The sequence below is a fragment of the Protopterus annectens genome, chromosome 7.part0, assembly GCF_019279795.1.
Source record: "Protopterus annectens isolate FY-2018-M chromosome 7.part0, PAN1.0, whole genome shotgun sequence".
In the NCBI taxonomy this organism is placed as follows: Eukaryota; Metazoa; Chordata; order Ceratodontiformes; family Protopteridae; genus Protopterus; species Protopterus annectens.
This window is the reverse complement of record NC_056739.1, coordinates 328,613,450-328,635,019: the sequence shown is the minus strand read 5'-3', so window position 1 is coordinate 328,635,019 and position 21,570 is coordinate 328,613,450. Positions and strand designations below refer to the sequence as shown.

The following is a 21,570-nucleotide window of genomic DNA, read 5'->3' as shown; positions in this document are numbered from 1 at the left end:
CTTCTCTCTCACCTCTCTCCACTCAGTCAAGTGATGAACAGACCATTGTGCTGCCTGCACTGGTAAATATGTGGTCTAATAGAAGACTTCTCAGGTCCACTGTTCTATATTAACCAATCCATGCACAACAGAGGATGGAACTTGCAAGCTGACCGTCAGTGTCAGTTTTATCTGATGAAGTTTCTTAAAAAGCAAAAGTGCTCATTGTGAATAAATTGAACAATGGCATTAACTCCTGGAATACTGTGGTATTTTAAATGCTTTGGTCTGCTTTTGTGCTTGTTTTTTGAAGCTGAAAGTCAGACTTGCAGAGCAGGAATCCAAAAAGCATTGGTCTCCATAAAATCAGGCATTTGGGAATGGGGTTGTATTTTAGGGTGCACCCTGGGCTATTTGGGACATTGGTGAAATAACCAAAATGAAAACACCTGAAATACAATGTCCGCAAAAACGCTGAATTTGAGCTAGCTCCTATGGTGTAGAGCGATGAAGCCTTACTACAGTCCATGAAATCATTAGCAGCCAGGTGTTTTCTGGAACTGTCAAGGCAAGTGGAGTAGTAACGTGACATTGCCGGCTCATCTCTCTTCAGGGGGAAGGATGTAAAAGCTCATATGTGGGCTGTAAGGTCCAGTGGCAGAATGGAGACAAGGGAGTACTAGTTTCCTAGGGGGCAGAGCAGTCTTAAGGGCCTTATTCATAACCTGAAGTGACACACCTTTGTGGATGCCCACTGAAAGCCAATCCCTCAATTGTGTTGTGGAGGGTCAAAAGGTCTGCCTGACTGACAACCTCATTTGGTTCTCACTCCTGGTGAAATGAAAATGAATGAGCCAACCAGCAAGAGAAAGACAATGGTCACAGGCATCAGGGGAGCAAAGGCCTCAGAATGCTGAATTTGAGCCAGAACACACAGCTCTGAAAATAGTCTGTACATCAGTGAAGGTGGGGGTACCCCCCTTCACCACCACATTCCTGCTACTTAATTCTCACTCAGATGTCACGGAGCCTCACAATTAGTGAAATACCAGACTTCATCTGAAATGGGGTACTGTAATAATCTCCAAGATTATGCATCTTCACAGTGAGGATAACTATACAGTTTCGGTTTAAGGGATACAGATTGGATTTTTGCAGTAATGAAAGTACTGAACTAACAGCTGTGTGTCACTGTAGGAAACCCTACTGTGGGTAATTTCAGTTTCAGAATCTTGCAGTTCAGTGAAGTGTACTTCAGCCTTGTACTGGGAACAGAGGTTGGGTGTCGGTGCAGTAACATATGATACAAAGACACTAGGATCGTGGGTATTGAGCACAGTGTGGAAACAATGGATGCATCCCCTTGTATGATGCCAGTCACCCAATCCCCTCTTCTTAACAGACTGCTAGTTAGTTCTCCAGACTCATATTAATGCCCCCTGAGAATATGTTTCCTTTCCATCACCAACCCCAAGGGCAGAAAGACAGCCAGCACTTCACTCCACCCCTCTCAACAGCTGCTAGACAGGCAAACGAACCTGGGTCAAACAGGTCACAATCCCTCGTTCTTTGTTGTAAAGCCATCATCTTTGTCCATGCCAAGGCTAAGTTGGTATATAGTATGTGAAGTCCAAATTAAAACCAATGACAATGACAACTACTGGAGTACAGAACATACAGTGAAAACAGAAATAAAATCTACATTTATATGACCGAATAAAAAAGTGACACACTCATCTTTATTTGCAGAAACAAAATGACAAATACTACACTGAAACCAGTCAATTTATGCGAAAACAACCTCAAGTTTAAAAATAAATATTAATTTTAAATGCGCTCGGATAAGAAAATTGCTGCCTTGCAGCCAATCTGAATAATATTCTTCAACACAGAATAAGCTGGTGCCTGGAGAAAAAAAAAAAAAAAAAAAAAAAAAAAACACAGTAAGCTTACTTCAACTAGTACAACTGTAAGCTTAGAGAGGACAGTGTTTGCATTAGTATGGTTTCAAATATCCTTAGCCTTTTGTGCATTAAACATCTGCTAGTAAGGCCTTAATTCAACTCACCTGCAAGTCTATGGATTTCATTTAGTTGAATGAATTTGCCAGTTTTTTTTATAAACATTTTGCATTCAGAGGTATTATTTTTATTTATATTTCACAAATTGTTAAGTTTTTACAGTGCAAATTTGAGTTCCAGAAAATTTACAATATCACTCAAGTCATGCAAAAATATATGTAGTACTGTCAAATTCTCCCATTTCCTTTCCCTAAAAAATAGAAAATGTAATACGATTATGTTAGCCTTGTTACACAAATGAAGACCTTAAACTATTATACTGAGCAAAGCACCAGGTTCACAACTACAAAAAGCCCAGAAACATTAAGGCTGCAACTTATGGATACTGTGGTACTAACATCTTTGAACTACTGCAATAGAAAAGAGGAAGAAGTCCTACATCATGACAAGTAGTCTGATGGAGTGCGTTAAGGCTGCACTGCCTCCATACACAGTGGCTCAACATTATATTTTTATGCTAATATACTAATACAGTACAAGTCCAAAACCTTGCCCATGGCAAGTTTTTATACCACATCCTCTGACTAGAGCAGCAATTTTTTTTTTTTTTTTTTTAAATAAACATTTCTCCAAGATCTTCAAACTTCAACTTGTATTCTACCTACCAGTTCTGCATTGTGTTCCAGCCCAGTATCATGATGTTCCAATTCCTCATCACGAAATTTTTTTATAACCTAGTCAGGAAAACAAAAAAAGGTAAAACGTGTCAACATTCAAGAGACCCCAAACTTTCTAAAATAGTAAAACTTAGCAACCCTTCTCATGTACTATACATATTCCAAAAAAGCATAACTTTTACAGACCGTCTCTGCTAATAATAAAGTCCAGAAAAATGAAAGGTAGAAAAAAAAAAAAAAAACACAATGTAGATTCTTCTGTCCAAGAGTGCAAATGCAACAAACCGGAATAGTTTTTGCTAATGTGTAATTAGAAGTTATGTACTCACCATAACGTTCCATCTGAGTAGGTGTATTCATTTGTCTGCAACCTGTGGTTTATGGATCCGATATCGGATCCGAACCGGCATGGTTTACCAGCTATGGATCCGAGCTCTCAGCTCCTCCCCTCACCCATAATGCCCTGCTCTCCCTACATGACCTCAGATAGAGTTTGCCAACAGCATGAACACCCTGAAAAAAGGGTAACACATATTATGCAGGAAACTGAAAAAGGCCAGGGGGATAGGAGGGCGGGATGGTTGCAGACAAATGAATACACCTACTCAGATGGAACATTATGGTGAGTACATAACTTCTAAATCTGAAGTAGGAGATTCATTTGTCTGCAACCTGTGGGACAGAGTCCCCAGCTACCTGAATCTTGGGCGGCCATCATGGAAGGATATTCCGGAGCACCGCGGAGCCAAAGGATGCTCTACCCCTAGATGTAAGATCCAACTTGTAGTGGGAAATAAAGGTATGAGATGAAGCCCAAGTGGCTGCTGCACAAATATCATCTAGAGGAATCCTAGCCTTAAAGGCGGCCGAGGTAGAGACTGACCGGGTTGAATGGGCATGTACACCCTCCGGTGCGGGCCTTCCAGAAGCTTGATAAGCCAATAAGATGCACTGTGAAATCCAGCGAGATAATGAGACTTTAGAAATTGGCTTGCCCAAATTAAATTTAGCAAAGGAAATAAACAACTGGTCGGATTGCCTATGACCAGCCGTCCTGTTTAGATAAAATCTAAGTTGCCTGTGAACATCTAAGGAATGAAGCTTGTATTCACCCTTGTTTTGATATTTAGGAAAGAAAACAGGGAGGTTAATGGATTGATTAATGTTTGCTTCAGAAGCTACCTTAGGAAGAAAGGATGGGTTGGTCCTGAGGTATACACGGTCCGGATGAAAGACCAAGTAAGGAGGTTTGGCTGATAATGCTTGAAGTTCTGAGACTCTCTTAGCCGAGGTAATGGCTACTAAAAAGGCAGTCTTGAAAGATAAAAATTTCAGATCTACCGTAGCCGCCGGTTCGAAGGGGGGAGCGGTCAAGGCCTGGAGGACCAAAGAAAGATCCCAAGGAGGAACCACATGCTTTACCGGGGGCCTGAGAAGGAAAGTACCTTTTAGGAAAATCTTACACAATTTGGCAGACATTAGTGGACTGGAGTCATGACCAATATGATAATGAGAAATTGCCGCAAGTTGTACTTTGACCGTGGAACTGCTGGCACCATCATTAAAAAGAGTGGTTAAGAAGTCAAGCACCAGAGGAAGGGGAACTGTGAAGGGGTTTAGGCCTTGCCGCTCCGCCCACAAGGAGAACCGTTTCCACTTACTGCGGTAGACTTTCCTAGTGGATGGTTTATGAGCCGCCACCAGGATGGCCTTAACAGGGGACGAAATACCGGAGTCCTGATCAGGAGTGGAACTGGAGCAGCCAAGCGGTCAGCTTCAGGTTGTCCAGATTCGGGGGTGATAAGCGGGATGGATGAGATATCAGATCCGGAATGGGATCTAGAATCCAAGGAAGATTCACTGAGTGAGACCTTAGGAAAGGGAACCAGATCTGTCGAGGCCAAAATGGAGCAATGAGAATCATTCTGCACCCCAACCGAGAGGCTTTCTGAAGAACTTGGAGCATCAGAGGCAAGGGGGATAAGCATAAAGAAGACTGGGTGACCAAGCATGCACCAGAGCGTCTCTTGGGGTACCTCCGGGAGGAGGTATTAGAGCGAAAAAACTGTCGCACTTGGTGTTTGAGGGAGACGCAAAAAGATCGCAACAAGGAGTTCCCCACCGTGTGAAGATGCGTTCCGCTACCCGAGTATTGAGAGACCACTCGTAAGGGGTGAGAATGGTGCGACTGAGTTTGTCCGCCAGGATGTTGGACCGACCCAGAATATGCGTTGCTATGAGAAAGCGGTTGGTGGAGATTGCCCATTCCCACACTCTCATGGCTTCTCGACAAAAGAGGGTAAGACCTAAAGACCTGGTTCCTCCTTGTTTGTTGATATAGCAGACAACCGACATGTTGTCCGATTGAATCGCAATTGTTCCCAAGGGAAGAAAGGCCTGAAGTGCTAGCAACGCTAAGAGCACTGCTCTCATCTCTAGAACGTTGATATGCAGTAAGGTCTCTGAATCGTTCCACGTGCCTTGGACCGTCCGGCATGCAAAATGCCCCCCCCACCCGAGGCGGGAGGCGTCCGTGGTCACCGTGGCGAGAGGGGGAGAAGCACAAAAGGGGCGGCCTCCGTGGAGATCTGGAGAGTGTAGCCACCACAGGAGGGACCGCTTGCAAGCCTTGCTGATCACAATGGGATGATGCATAGGAAGAGCAAGATACGACCACTGAACTAGGAGTGTCCATTGAAGGATGCGCATATTGAATCTGGCGAGAGGAAGAAGCGCTATTGCTGCCGCCATGGACACTAGGGCCCTCAGGACCAACTCCACCGGAACTGAGCTTGTGTGGAGAATGGCCCGCACCTGGAGCTGCAGATTCTGAATTCTGTCCGCAGTGAGGAAGGCTCAATCTCCTAGTGTCTAACCTGGCACCTATAAAAATCTATGAACTGCGTGGGTGCTAGGATGGATTTTTCTGCGTTTGTGATGCCCAGACGGGGAGCAAGATGGAGAAAGGAGTCTCGCGCCAATAGTAGTAGGTGCCTTGTTGGGGCGGTGAGAAGCCAGTCGTCCAGGTAGGGAAAGATCTGCACCCCCTGAAGCCTCAGGTGGGCCGCTACCACTGCTAATACTTTGGTGAACACCCTGGGGGCTGTGGTGAGACCAAAGGGAAGGACCCGGAATTGGTAGTGACTGGCTCCCAGCCGGAAGCGGAGAAACCTCCTGGAGCGCCTGTCCATTAGTATATGGTAGTACGCATCCTTGAGGTCTATGGAGCACATCCAGTGATTTTCTCCCAGAAGGGGGAGAATAGACTGCAACGTAACCATCCGGAATTTCTCTTTGGGGACTGTCAGGTTCAAGAGTGAAAGGTCTAAAATTGGTCTTAGATCCCCCGTCTTTTTTGGCACTAAAAAGAACCTGGAGTAGAACCCTGATACGATCTGGTCTTGGGGGACGGGCTGGATGGTTCTTTTCTTTAGCAGACGGCCAATTTCTGCCAAAGCGGCCTCCCACTGACCGGGTGGAACGTCGGGGAGGGACTTCAATTTTGGCATGTGACGAAACGGGATACGGTATCCTCTGGATATGATTTGGAGGACCCAGCGGTCTGTTGTTATGGACTCCCATGCTGCTAGGTGCTACGAAAAACGTCCCCCGACTGCCTCCAGAGTGGAGCAGTTGGGCAACCCTTCAGGCCTGCTGCGCGGGCCGTTCAGAGAAGGGTTCTCTGGACCCGAAGTTCCTGGGAGCCCCTCTGCCCCTGGGGCGGCGTCCTCCCTGTCCTCCTCTGCCACTGAAGGACTGGCTGTCCGGAGCGGGCTGGGATTGCTGCGACTTCTGGAACCACATCTTCTTCTGGCCCTTTTGGTTCCTAGAATAGGGCCTCTGGGGCACAGAGAAGCGGATTCCGACGACAGACAGCGTCTTCCCGTCCTTTTCGCTCTGGGTCAAGGTATCGCGAACAGATTTGCCAAAGAGGGCAGAACCATCGCAAATGACGCCTTGAAGGGCTCCGTGAAATCGCAATGACGGAGCCAGGCCTGACGTCTAGTAACTAGGCCTGCCCCTGCGGCTCTAGCGGCACCTTCCGTAGCGTGGGACAGTAACCGCATAGAGGTATTAGTGACTGACCTAAGAGTGGCCATGCGGGTGGAGTGCAATGCTTTGTCCTCCTCCAACATGGACTCTGGGGGGGATGCAGCGTATTCTTTAATAAGATCGCGCTGCATCCTAATCACATGTGCCAGGTAGTTCAGCACTCTTACTGAAAAGGTCGCCGAACTAAACATCCACTTCCCCAAGCGGTCCATCATCAGAGACTCCTTGCTCGGGGGATGGACTGAGGGACTCTCCTGAGCAAGTTCCCTCTTGGTGGCAGCCGCCGTCAACATGGCATCTACCGGAGGCCCCTTACTCCAATGGGCACGGTCAGCCGGGGGACTGAGAATACGGTTGAGCCTTTTTGGGATTGGCTCCACGGTGTCCGGTTCCTTCCACGCCCTGGTGGTAATGAGGTCCACCAGGGGGTCGGCAGGAGGGGACACCCAAGAGGTAGATGGGCCCGCTTCAAATGCCTCCAAGAACACGGACTCGTCTGAGGAAGACTTGGGGGCAGACCACCCCCCCCTTATGCGGAGCATTTCCATGATGTCTCCAAATGAGACATCCTCAGGGGGTGATCTTGGGGAGCCTTCCCCTTCCTCCAAGTCCGGGTCTTCTTCTGTGAGAGACTCGGGGGAGTCGATGTGCCTCCTTTTGCACGTATGATTGCGGGGGGCATCCTCAGGGGGGCTGTCAGAGGACTCCGCGCAAACAGTGACTGTTCCAAAGGAACAACTTGGGGCAAAGGAGCGGGCTGTCCCAAGGGCCGGATGGTGGAAGCCTGACCCAGTGCAGATGGAGCGCGGGATGGAGCCGAAGCAAGTGCCGGGGGTCCGGAGACCCTCAACAGGGCCCTCTCCACTACATCAAACGCCAAAGGGGAGCAGACCTCGACCAAAGGATCCGACAATCGGCTCCCCCTCGGATCCGAGGAGTGGATCGGAGCCGGCGCCGAAGCGCTCGGATCTGAGGGGACAGTGCGCTCCGCCAGATGGCACCGAAGGAGCCCTGATCCCCCCCGGATCCGAAGCTCGGATCCAGGCTCCGAGAGGTCGGATCCGAAGCACTCGAGGGCAGGGTCGGATCCGGTACAGAGTACTATCGGCGCCGAAGCTGCTCGGCTCCAACTGCTCCGAACCCGGGTAGCGGGTCGGAGAAGGAGCAATAGGTTTAAAGAAAGGGGTCGAGCTCCCCCCCAGAGGGGGGGGGGGAGGCAAGAGCACTCCCATCTGCATCTGGGCCTGGATGAACCTTCTCATCATCTGGTCCAGATCAGCGTCTGATAAGCTATAGGTCGATCTCGACGAGGCTACCGAGGTAGGCCTTGAGTGCCTCCTGGATAGCCTCGACGGAGATCGGGTCTCCTCCTCCTCAGGTCCCGGTGAAAAGCACACAGGTGACCGGAGCCGAGGAGGGGGAGAACCAGCAGACAAGGAGGCCGGAGGAGAAGCCCGCTTGGCAGGCGGGGCCGAAACAGAGGTCTCGGCCCGCCGCTTATGGTGCTTCTCCCTCCGGTCCTTCTTTCTAGCTTCCCTCTCCTCCGAACCACTACAGGGAGGTTGAGTCCCAGGAGGAGGAGGGGGAGCCGGAGAGGAGGTAACCGTAGACACTGTTCCCCCCGAAGGAGCGGAGGTCGGAGCCGAGTCAGAGGGCAAAAGTCCCGCCAGGGCCAGCTTAGACCTCCGCTCCTTCAATGCCCTGGGGTTGAACCCTGCACAAATGGAACATCCAGAAGTGAGGTGTTCAACCCCAAGGCATCGAACGCACCGAGTGTGGCCATCAGCAGGGGAAAGCTTATGGCCACACTCTGAGCAATTCGAAAAAACAACCTTAGGTTGTTCTGACATCCTAAGAGCTTAGAATTTACTTAAACTAAAGGTAAAAAGCAAAAGTAAACTAAACACACAACAGGCCCAAACACACACTACGCTACCAGCGAGGGGAGGGAAACTAAGTAAAAATTATAAAATTAACTAAACAAGTTTAACTATCAAAAAGAGAGCCTAAACTTTCACTCAAACTTTCAAAAAAAGTTAAATTTTAACACTAGAAACACTTTAGATAACCACTTAGCTGTAGAGCTCGAGAACACCAATCTGGTCACCAGCGCGGCAAACTAGATCTGAGGTCATGTAGGGAGAGCAGGGCATTATGGGTGAGGAGAGGAGCTGAGAGCTCGGATCCATAGCTGGTAAACCATGCCGGTTCAGATCCGATATCGGATCCATAACCCACAGGTTGCAGACAAATGAATCTCCTACATCATATGTTTCAAAGGCTCCCATACTAGACAGTAAAAAAATACTACTGCAGAAAAAAATGACTTTGCTGTAATTTTCAGATCTAACTTTGGAGACCCTGTTTGGTGGGACTATGATTGAGGTTATTCCATTTTCTATTAACATTCTGCATTTTTTCTCAGAAACTTTTACAATTAGGGGCATGCACATCCTACACTGGTGCAAGTGGTTACTTCAAATTGTTGCACTAGAAAAGCAAGTTTAGCCCCCAAGCTCGTAAATTCTGCCGTTCAGAGTTTGGATCATTATCCTGACTTGTGTCATGGAAAAGTTCCCATGTTTGATGCCTAAAGCAATGAAATGCAAGCGTGTGTGGGGATAACAATGAAACAAGACTTATGACTTGTGCTAGAATTGTCACTACTGTGGACGAGCACAATGTGAAGCAAAACTAAAGTACCAGCAATTCAGCCCATCCATATGCAGATTTTGGAGGAAGGAACACCTAGCTTCTTTATTACAAGGATGGTAATGGTAGTTATCCCTCAAACTGGAACTGGTGAGGAGTCAGATGACAAGCTCCCATGTCACTGTCAGAGCAATGTTAGAAGTCCAAGGAAATGGGCAGCGGGTCTACATCAAGCCCTCCAGGTTGCAAGTCCATTTCAGAAATGGTCCTATCCATGCATGTGGAAAGAAAACCCTCAACTAATGTGTGCTCAAGCTCCAGACAGACTTCCTCTCTAAAAGAGCAACTGGTCTAGAAAGTGCACTACCTGGTTTCTAGCTTGGGGGGGAGGGGTGGCCATCCTTTGGAGTACACACCACCCTTCCATTAATTACCCACAGCATCTGGCCAAATCCCAGGCAGTGGTTCTCAATCTCCTAGATGTAGTTAATGGTCTTAGGTCAAGAATCTCCTCTTTTCACCAGGGGTATTTGACTTCAGAGGGTGCATGAAGACTGGTGGAACCTATCCAGACAATGTCCTTAACCTTGGGGATCGCAGTCTGATGTCAGCACCAGTGAAGACTTCTCATTCTCCCACTAAATTTAGTTTCACTGGTTGCCACATAATTCATCCAAGTCCAATCATTCAAGCCCTGATGGAATAAACTGGCATCTGATGAAAAGAATGTTACAATTAGTTAGGGGTGTTGGGAGTGAAAGTCCCTGCAAAAGGAAGTGACAGATTTTGTCAAAAGCCCAGTCCATAAGGCTTGACAGATTCTCCATTGGAGAACTTCCATGTAAAAAAGAGCACCAACCATTCCTTTGAGAAACCATGACGATCATGAGGTCTTCTAAAACAATGGCCTATGGAGCCATCCCTTCTCCCAAGAAATGTATTCTTGACTAATATCTTGGGAGGTGTAGTATGGAATTATGCCACCAGATACCAATGTATTTTAGACTACTAAAGAGTAGGCAACAGATTTATCTACCATAGATCCAGTGAAGACTACAGCCCTTACACCTATGTCTCATCCATCCAGATTTCAGTCTTTTACTGTACCAGAACTGGTAAAGTTCCCTTGCATTTCAAGTTTAGGCTTAAGGAAAAAGCAGTTAATACATAGGTCTGTGGCATCTGTGGGGGCTTCCACATAGTTGTCCGTTTTCACTGCACGTGAGCCTGCTGCCCTAGCTGTAGCCCAATAGAATGCTTGGGCAAATGGCCTAACTAAAGCTGTCCTCTAAGTTCGTTCAAGCAACATCATCCTGGATATCGCTGTTAAGAGGAGGTGCTATGGAACAGCCCTCAAAGGACCTGAATGACAACTTCTAAAAGACTAAAGTAAGTACTCCACATTATGGAGGACCTCTAGAACACCTCCGCTACCTGGATGGCTAGGCCTGGAAGAAGAGGTAGAGAGGGGCTTATAGAGGTGCTTTGAAGGCTGGTTCCCTAGCTGCAGCCTAAGCAGAAAAAAAAAAGGAGAGAGAAAAAAAAAAAAAAAGTCCGCATCACCAACATTTGGGGGAACCTCATGACTTATGGGCTTACCTGTTGAGTCCTCTGGTTTAATGGCACTAAAGCTCGATTCCTGAAAAGCTGTTTTCTTTTTGGTCATAACTTCTTTTCATAAGATCTCCAAGCTGTAGACCATGAGTAGAAACCCATACCTGGTCTTTCACAAGGAATGAATGCCCCCCAGGTATATCTAGTTTTTTTCCTAAAAGTGGTCAACAAACAAACAAGTTCCTGAGCAGCCTTCAATTCACCTCCTGGTTTTCTTTAGTGGTGCAGAAACCAGACTAGGGAGGGTATGCCAAATCAAACCTTTGGTACACACTGCAAGTTAAGGTGCTAGGTGAAGTGGCTACATGGCTTCTGTGAGATCAAGAGCTGTTCATCTCTTATTCATGGCATTAAACAGCTGCCAGTTATCAAGCAAACCTCAGGAGTCGGAGAAGAGACTTGAAATAAGCCAATCTCCTTGGCTTACAATGACCCTAAAATCCTAAATAAGGGTACAGAATAGAAAATATAAAAGTTGGAAATCTACTTATTTCCTAAGTGGGTAAGTGAGGTGGTTTTAGGACGCTTTTAGCCACAATCCAGGTTGCATAACAAAGAAAAATTACATTAACAGCTGTAGACCCGATCATAACACACCCACTACAGTCTCATGGAGAAAGGCTGGCTCCCAGCATCTTTTTTTTTTTATTAACCTCACACAATGATGTGTAAAAGTACAGTTTTGTACCTACCATAAATGTAGATGTTAGAGTGCTCATACAGCTGCAGTCATAACAGATGGGGTTATCCTGCCATCAGGCGGGTCCTGGGTCAGCCGAATTCCAAAGTCTAGGTCCGGCGTCGGTTGTAGTCGCTTCTTCCCTGACGTCAGTGCGGCAGGGGTATAAAAGAGGCAGCCAACGCCATTTTCTTCAGTTTTTCTTGCCCCAGATGTCAGGTGCCCCCAGAAGGAAGGCAAACATAATGTTATGCAAAGATGCAATGTTGATAAATCAAAAACAGTAGTTGCAAGCAAATACACCATAAAAGAATACCCCAAAAAGGTTGTATGAAAAGTGTTTGTCAAAAGGCTTGTCCTAAGAGGGGATGGAGGGAGGGAAACCTGGACTGCAGCTGTATGAGCACTCTAACATCTACATTTATGGTAGGTACAAAACTGTACTATGTTCATCGTGCATACAGCTGCAGTCATAACAGATGGGTAAAATCCCAAAGCTAAGTAAGGGTGGTAGGCACTAAGTGGAACTAGGAGGTGCTAGGATGCCCTGCAGGACTGCTGTGGCAAAGCACGCTCTAGATTTTAAGTATAGTGGGAGGCGATAGTGCTTGGAGAAAGTGTGCACTGAACTCCAGGTGGCTGCTTCCAAAATGTCCTTGGTAGGGACCCCCCCCTAAGGAAGGCTGCAGAGGTAGCTGTGGCTCTGGTGGAGTAGGATCTGATGGATGCAGGCACAGTTTTTCCATGAAATGAGTAACAAAAGCGTATGCAGTGGGCTATCCATTCTGAAATTGTCTGTTTGGAAATAGCCTTTCCCCGAGCACCTGCAGCATAGGACACAGAGTTGCTCAGATTTCCTGAATGGCTTTGTTCTGTCCAAGTAGTAACGAAGTTGTCTGTGAATGTCCAAGGAATGTAGTAGTCTTTCCCCTTTGTTTTGTGGATTAGGATAAAAGGTAGGTAAAGTGGATAGTCTGATTCAAAGCTACACTGGATACTACCTTTGGCATAAAGGTAGGGTTGGTTCGTAAGGAAACTCTGTCCTGAAAGAAAATGATTAATGGTTGCACAGCCATGAGGGCCTGTAGCTCCAAAACCCTGCGTGCTGAGGTGATGGCCAGAAGAAAGGCGGTTTTCCATGACAAGTACTGTAACTCTGAAGAAGCTGGCTCGAAGGGAGGAAGGAAGGGTCAGCTTTTCCAATACGAAGTTGAGGTCCCAAGCAGGGACTGGTGGTTTCCTTGGGGGTTTTATATTCTTTGCCCCTCTGAGGAACTGCCTTAAGAGAGGGTGAGAGAATAAAGGAGGATCTGTGTTGTAATGTGCAGAAATGGCTGAAGCGTGGATCTTTATGGAGGAGAAGGAAAGTCCATTGTTTAACATCTCAGCTAGGTACTGAGAAATTTGAGGTGCATTTATTACCAAGGATTCTGTCCCTTTTCTTGATTCCAGGCACAAAATAGTTTCCATTTGGTGGAGTAGGCCTTTCTAGTAGAAGGTCTTCTGGCCTCCAGACATCCTGCACCTCCTTGGAGAGGAGAAACTGTTGAGAAATCAAGGAATTCTCCATGCAGCTAGATTTAGAGTTTTGAGATTGCTGTGAATGGTTTTGTAGTTGTGCTGGGACAGAAGAGGGACTAGAGGTAGGATCCATGGTGGGGAATGTGTCAGGCTCTTCAGGAGCGGATATACCAGTGTTGTCTTGGCCAGTCTGGAGCAATGAGAATCATTTTCGGCCTCTCTGCTCTGGCTTTTAATAGAACTTTGGGCAGCAGAGGAAGAGGTGGGAAGGCATAGCAAAGAGATCTGTGTCTGGCTGTCCCCATGCCCGAGTTATCTTTGTGAAAAGTTGAGGATGCAACTTCCATTCGTGTGGATCTGTCATATTTCTGCTTAGGTTGCCTGCCAGTGTGTTTTCCTTCCCTGGCAGGAATTGTGCCTGTAGTTGAATTTGCAGTTCCAGTGCTGTGTTCCATAGGGTCATGGCTTGCCTGCACAGGGGGTATGAATGAGTTCCCCCCTGTTTATGTACCACATCACTGTGGTGTTGTCTGTCCTTATCAATAGCTGGCCTGGGTGTAGTTGGTCTTTGAAGGTCAAAATAGCCTTTTGTACGGCTAGCATTTCCTTTTGGTTGATGTGAAGGTGCTTCTCTTTTCGGGTCCATTTTCCCTGAATCCCTGTGTGCTCCCCAGGCGTAGTCTGAGGCGTCTGTAGTGATGATATGTGTTGCTCGAGGTACACAGAACGGAAGACCTGTGTTTCTTTGGCAAGCTTGAGTCCACCACAAAAATTCCTTTTGAAGGCATGGAATGAGTGGTATAATTGCTTCCAAGCTGTGGCTGTGTTGAGACCATAAGTTTTTCAGGTACCATTGAAGTTTCCTCATATGCAGCTTTGCACATGGGATTAGCAGGATGCAAGATGCCATGCATCCCAGAGCCTGCAGGATTTTCCTTGCAGTTAGCCTGGTGTAAGTTGCCATTTTTTTATTTTTTTGAAGTATGGAGACAGTTGCCCTTGCTTTTCTGGCGTGAGGTAGGCCATCTGGGTGGTTGTATCCAAGCTGGCACCCAAGAAAATTACTTGTTGAGAGGGTATTAGTTTTGATTTCTTTTTGTTGACTGTGTATCCCAGGAAGTTCAGTTTTATTACAAACGCCAGGTGCTGCAGTAGTATGCCCTTGCTGTCCGCTTGGATCAGGCAGCCGTCCAGATATGGGTAGATTTGTATCCCTTGTAGTCTGCAGAAGGTGATTACCGATGCCAGGCATTTCGTAAACACTCTGGGCGCAGTAGATAAGCCAAAGGGCAATGCAGAGAACTGGTAATGGGTTGAACCTGCAAGAAATCTGAGGTATCTTCTGCAATCTTGTCTGATAGGGTCATGCAGGTATGCCTCCTTGAGGTCCAATGTTACCAGCCAAGACTCCTTGCCCAGCATGGGGAGAAGCTGCTGTAATGTGAGCATCTTGAATTTTGGCATCTGTAGATATGCGTTTAGGATGGATAGGTCTAAGATAGGTCTCCAATCTTTGTCTTTCCTTGGTACCAGGAATAGTCTGGAATAAAACCCTTGACCTTGTTCTTTTGCAGGTACCTCTTGAATTGCTTTCATGCCCATGAGAGCTGAAACCGTTTTTGTGCCTCTGCCCTTTGATGTTGTGGCAGGTTTGGCATGCCTCTCATTTTTGGAAGGGTGTGAAAGTGGAACCTGTAGCCTCTGTCTATAATGTCCAGAATCCATTTGTCTTTGTAACAATATGCCAATTTTTTGAGAATGCCAGTTTTCCGCCCAAAGGTGCTGCCATTAAAGCTTTGCTTGGCAGGTGAAGGGGGAAGTCATTGTGTCGATTTTCTAAAAGACTGATCTATCTTCTCCACCTCTTGGGGTAGGTTGCTTGCCACTGTCTGGCTCTGAAAGATCCTTGAGGTTGCCCTCTACCCCTTGGGTGCCTGTATCTGCCCCTTTCAGGTCTGTCCGTGGCTGGAAAGGACCAATTTTTTGAAGGCCAATTTCTGCTGAAACGTGGAGGCTGTACCTGCAGGAAATCTTTCACTGTTTGCATTGATTTTGTTTTTTCCTCCATTTTCTTTAGCACCTCCTCAGCTTTAACACCAAACAATACATCTTTTTGAAGAGGTGCATCTAATAATTTGGCTTTGACATGATCTGGTAAGGTTTGCTCTTTGAGCCAAGCATGCCTACGTATAACAGAACCCGTAACAGCAGCTCTACAAGAGGCCTCTAAAGCATCAAAACCACACTGCAAGGTATGTTTACTCACTTGCTCTGCACCATGTAACAAATCCTGCAACTCTTAAATCTGGTTGGTCTGGTTGTGTCATCTTGCTTTTCAGCAGAGATAACTGACAGTTTAATGCCCACATGGTTAAAGTGGCCGAGGTGTACACCTTTTTCCCCCACCTTTCTAAAGCTCTGGAATCTCTCTCTGAAGGTAATGGGTTTTTAGCAGTAGAGGCCTCAATTCCCTTGGGACCCTGTGAAATAGTTTCTGGGTCAGCAGTATGGCTTTTATATAGGAACTGGTGAGAATCAGGAACCCGGTAATACCTGTCTGGTTTAACAGGAACTGGAGGCAAAGAATCCGGATTAAGGCTGGCTTCTGTGTACACATCATCCAATATATATATAAAACAGGAGGGATAGCCAGAGGCCTATGCTGGGGGAGCAGAAGAAATTCCCTAAGACTTTTCTTGGAATCGGAGTAATCTTGGCCTTCCCAGTGAAAGTGTTCCCTCCGTGTATGCAGGGTTTCCCCAAAAGAGAAGTCCTCAGGAGGGGAGACCGAGGGAATAGACTCCTCTGCATCAGAGTCTTCAAATGGAGAATAGGCATAATCCTGTTCCTCAGATAGTTCTGAGGTAATAGAAACTTGATCTGAGGAAGGGTAGTCTTCCTCTAGTCTGGGCCTTTTGTCAGAGGGGGGTTGAGAACACCTGATAAGAGTAATCAAATCCTCAGCCATTTTAAGCATCTGTTTTTTAGGCATGGTGCCTTGAGAGGGGGTCTGAGGAACCTGTTTTTTAGTTTTCATGGCTGCTTTAGATTTAGTGAAGGCTTTAATAGAGAAGGAGGAAGGCCTGAAGACCCCTTGAGAAATGGCAGGCCTGTCTAAATTCTGAGTTTCCCCGCCAGGAGTGGCGGAGTCTGTAGTAGGAATGGGGGCCAAGGAGCCTACGACCTCTGGTACTGAAAACACCGGTAATGCATTGTCATCAGTACTCAGGGGCTGCGTAGGCACCTCGCTGAGTACCGGAGAACCAGTAGTCGGCCTTAGCGTGGTTTCAGTAGGTGGCGCAGACCTTGTATGTCGGTCCCTTCAGTTTTTTGCTCAAAACTGGAGTCGGAGTATCAGACAACATAATATAATTTTGCGCCAAAAAAGTGAAGGGCGAACTCCGCCTGACGCTTAGTGCGCTTATTGAATCTAGCGCAAAAACGGCAGGCCGAGACGTCGTGGTCTGGGCCTAAGTAAGGTATACAGAAAGAGTGGAAATCCTTATGCGGTATTTGCTTCCCACATGAAATGCAATTATTAACTTTGTCTGACATCGGTCTGAGGCAAGAAAAGTTTCCCCAACGGGGTACTTGGCTTTCAAGAAGACTTTGGCCGAAATACTTTCAGTAATCTCAGGAGCTGGCCGACTGGCACTTGCGAACTGCTTCTGCTTCAGGCACCGCACGGCAAGAAAGACTGAAGAAAATGGCGTCGGCTGCCTCTTTTATACCCCTGCCGCACTGACGTCTGGGAAGAAGCGACGATAAGACGCCGGACCTACACTTTGGAATTCGGCCGACCGAAGACCCGCCTGACGGCAGGATAACCCCATCTGTTGACTGCAGTTGTATGCACGATGAACATCCACACTAAAGTAAACTAAAAGCTCTTGGTATCAAGCCATAATACTTTCTCAGTTCATACATGTCATTTTCCCCACAGAACCTTTACAGTCAAGATGGGTAATCAAACTGAACAGGGCATCTGCACTACAGAAGTACTGCAGGGGTCAGTTCTTGGACTTGTACTATTCTATTTGTCAGTGGCATCACCTCAAGCATCCCTCAGTTATCAATATTTATTCCAAATACATATCTTCCTTAGATAAGCTCTGTCCACAGCCCACATAAAAACAGGTTTGAAATATCTTTGCCAAATTATGCAAGTGATTCAAAACTAGCCATCTTAAAAACACCACAAAGGCAATCATTTTGTTATTCCGTACCTACAAAAAGACAGCTGTAAGCCTCTGTTAGCAACTCCAAGTAAACACCAAAATTGCTTAGACAACACAATCGAAGTACCTAGGGCTAGTCTAAGCCAGTGATGGCGAACCTATGACACGCGGGTCAAAAGGTGACACCAGGACGTTTTGGGTGACACTGGCATTCACCAACACCAGAGTTACAAAAAAAACTGAACAAAAATACAAGAAACAAGTGACCCTTCACTTATCTATTAAAACAAAAAAGTAATTAAATGATGTTAATCAAATGCATTGTGTTCCATATTTTTTTTTCAGTTCAATTCAAAATTACTATTAAAATTAGGGTAATTTTTTGGTGCACTATTTTAAGCCCAATTATCAATGCACATATTGTTTTCTCTATTGTAAGTCACTGATTTTTATTTTATTTTATAATGCATAGCAGCACACATGATTAGACTTTTTTTCAAATAAATGAATATGTAAAGAACGGTTTCTCTTGATCTTGGGGGAGGCACGCCAGCAAAGTCAACATAGGCATTTTCCAAACTTTTGGCACGCCGAGCCCAAAAGGTTCACCATCGCTGGTCTAAGCTCTAGCCTATCCTTTAAAATGCACACAAATGTGATAATGGACACTGCACTCATTTCTGATATTTGTAAAAGCAAGACTGTCAGCCAACTGAAACCCCATTCTCAAAGAACCCTAGAAACAGAGTAAATTCAGACAAAAGTTTATTACATGCCATAACAGGGCTTGCCACGTTCAAAGATAAGTGATAGACACACTCTCACTATTATAAAGCTACTAGCCCATAATTACTGCAGTAAAAAGAATACATTAACAACCATTAATCAACTACACCAAGTCTCAACACGTAAACATTTTTCAATTTTTGTTTTTTTTTTTTCACTAAAAGAGCTACTTAACTTCAAGAATAAGCTAGGTAGTTCAGCTAAAAGTTAATGTCTTAGGAATATTATGATCTCCAATGATAATATTCCACTGGAATGCTCTAAACTCCTCTGTGTGTCTGGGTTAAGGCTGAAAAGTATCCAAGGACCAAACCACTGACTCAGTTAAAATTAAATAAACTGAAAATAAAAATAAAATGATAAAAAACAGCCAAACATACATAAACCGGTACTTGGATACATAGCACAATAGCAGGCAGTACAACATAACACACTATTTATACAACTACATTTTTAAAAAAAGGTAAACCGCGGTGGTGCAGTGGTAGCGTTGTTGCCTCACAGCAAGAGGTTCTCCCGTTAGATTCTCGGCAGGAGTGCCTTCTGTGTGAAGTCTGCATGTCCTCCCTGCGGTTGGGTGGGCATTCGAAAGACATGCGTAAATGGGCGTGCCTTCGTTGAAGGTTGGACGTCGAGCTGGCACCTCGGCGTTTGTGAAAATCTACTGCCAAATCATTAGTGGACCAGAGTTCTGCTGTGGCGGCCCCTAACCGGGAAAAGCCAAAAGACAAAACATTTTTAAGAAAAGATTTGATAAATGCATAATCCAGTGCAATACATTCAATGGACAACTCAGAGCAAGCCTTTTGAATTATGGCCCACAGATAGTTATGCCAGTATATAGTACAAAGATAAGTGAAGTTACTTGGTAACTTCACATAGTGCTATACTTTTAGAGATATGAACTGTGACAAGACAGGTAGATGTGTAACAAGTTATTAGATGTGAAGATGTCAGGGAATTCTGCAGGCAGAACAGAGCAGGGGGCTACACGTCTAAGAGAGGGGCTTTAGGATAGAAACCGAAAGGGACAAAATAGTGGTTTTACATACAACTATGCAATATGAGGTAGATTTAGAAAATAAACTAAACTACAGATGGGTAAGGGACTTCATACTTGCAGTGCAATGGACAGACACTGAATAGTGGCAAGAGAGTGTTAAATGCATTATGGAAAGAGCATTCTGCAATGAAGTACTTTTATAATGACATGAGGCACGGTGGATAACATCTAAACACATAAAACTGCCTGGTGGATAACATCTAAACACATAAAACTGCCTATCTGGAATATGAAACGGAATGCCTTAAAACAGAAGAAATATAGTGCTTTGATTTCCGATTATATACAAATGTTGGAGAGAAATTATGGAGGAGCTATTCAAGACAGAGCAAGGTATTTTTTGTGCTAATACGGACAGCTTGAAAACCCTTTGAAGAAATCAAGAACACTTGGTGCGGAGAAAAGAGATGGTTATGCCTTTCCTTGGTAAAATACTGAGATGAACTGTTTATACTTGGTGAATGACAGAGGAAAGAAACAGACTGAGCAAAGTGAACTTGAGAGGGTTGTTTATGAACACAACCCACATGTATATGAAAGAAAACATCATTAGACCAAAGAAAATGAACAATCCTTAAAATAGGGACTTTAGACAGGTTATGAAAAAGAAAATTACTGCAGAAGAGTTTAATGGGCATTACATAATGTGGGCAGTGTCTCAAGGGAAGGAAAAAGACTACTGCCTTTATAAACATTTGACAAATAGGCAAAAAATAAAAAGGTTTGAAATTATGAATAATTGATCAGAGAAGGGAACACAGCAGCCAGAACTGGTAAACACACTGAAAATCCTCATGGAAAAGGGGGAACAGAAATGGAGATGGAAACCCAACAGCTTTCTTTAACAGAGATGAAGTTATTACTTCGATATTACAGTTGTGAATGAAACACAGGATGACTGAATGTGTGCCCAAAGAAGTATATGGTATAGGAAGCAGACCGGTTTCAAATCTCCCTATCTAAACGAAGTGGGAGGAGAAATTTAGTAGGAATAAAGGAAATGGACTGGACGTTGACATATTGTGGCTTGCTACATAAACAATGTCATATATTATGAAGTTTGAGGAAAAACTTCACCGGACAAGTGACTGTGGCGACCCCGAAGCGGGAAAAGCCGAAAGAAATATGTATGATAATTAAATATAGAATTGGTGAATGGATGGCAAGACAGACTCAAGATGAAAAAGAAAGTATGGCAAGGTTGCTCTTTAAGCAGCATTATTTTCTGCTTAGTCAAGAATGCTGTCAACACACAAGTAGACGATTAGGTCGGGAAAGTCTGGTACTTGGGGAGATGAGAGTGAATCTTTCCAGACATTTTCTACATGCCAATGACTTAAGAAATAGCCACTAGTTACAGAAGGTTATACGGACACAGAATATGTTGCCACAAGGAGAATTGACTATTAAAACAAAAGAGGCTGGTTTGGAGGTAATAGGAAAGATAAAATGGATAACAATCAATAGGAAGCAAATCTTTACAGCAGAAATGGTCTTTGGCACTTGAGACAGAATGAAAAAGTCAGACAATACATAAAAAACTGAGGGAAGCATTTAGGTTATGACAATTCTTACAGCTTACATACATATAAAAGCTGACAATTGTATCTCAAATAAGACTGTTTTAGAATTGGCTTCTTACATAACAGGTGTGTATATATGTGGAGTAGGACAGAAAGAAAAGGAAGTAGTGCTCAATGTACTAGGGAAAGACTGACATGGTATAAGAAAAGTATAGAAAAATATAAAATATTAAAGTTTTTATCTTCTTTTTTTTTCAGTTAGTGTACACAGGTGTCAAAGAATACAAAGGATTACAGAATTACATTTCCTTTAACCCAAAGCTTTCTGAAGGAACATTTCTAAAGGTAGCATAAAATGCAAAGAAACAGGTAAACGAATATTAACACACAGGAATGTGGGCAAGAAGGTGTTTGTGGAAGAAGTTTTTTTTTTTTAATAAAATCTAGTGTCACACAATTTTATTTTTGAAAAAGTTGCAGAAAAACTGTTATGATATTCTAAAGTCTGTGTCTATTCAGATGACTAAGGATTCTGGATGGAAATGGAATATTTCTATAACTAAATGGGATAAGCTGACAGTTTCCCGCAGCCTGGTAAAAATGACTAGGTAGATGTAAGGAAATAATGTTAAGTAAGGAATGGAACATATCAGATGTCCTCACGATACTTAAGTGGCTTAAACATAACCAGGGCCACTAGAAACCCTCTAACCACAATCTCCAAACAGGTTTTGTCCCAAAGGAATGAAGGACTGCAGCCATCCAGCTGCACAAGGGCAGGCGAGGCCCATCAACTGACCCAGGGAACTACAGACCCATAAAGC

General features: G+C 45.0%; 1 protein-coding gene across 1 annotated transcript in view; it reads right to left on the bottom strand.

Moving 5' to 3' along the window:
- Nucleotides 1-1,696: 1,696 nt before the first annotated feature.
- COQ7 (coenzyme Q7, hydroxylase) overlaps nucleotides 1,697-21,570 on the bottom strand; it is a 79,662-nt gene continuing 59,788 nt past the window's right edge. Inside the window, exons 4-5 of the mRNA XM_044076893.1 lie at nucleotides 2,666-2,734; nucleotides 1,697-1,884 (exon numbers count right to left, since the gene is read on the bottom strand). Of these exons, the coding sequence (XP_043932828.1) occupies nucleotides 1,807-1,884; nucleotides 2,666-2,734 (147 nt within the window). The 3' untranslated portion in view covers nucleotides 1,697-1,806. The remainder of the gene's footprint in view (nucleotides 1,885-2,665; nucleotides 2,735-21,570) is intronic.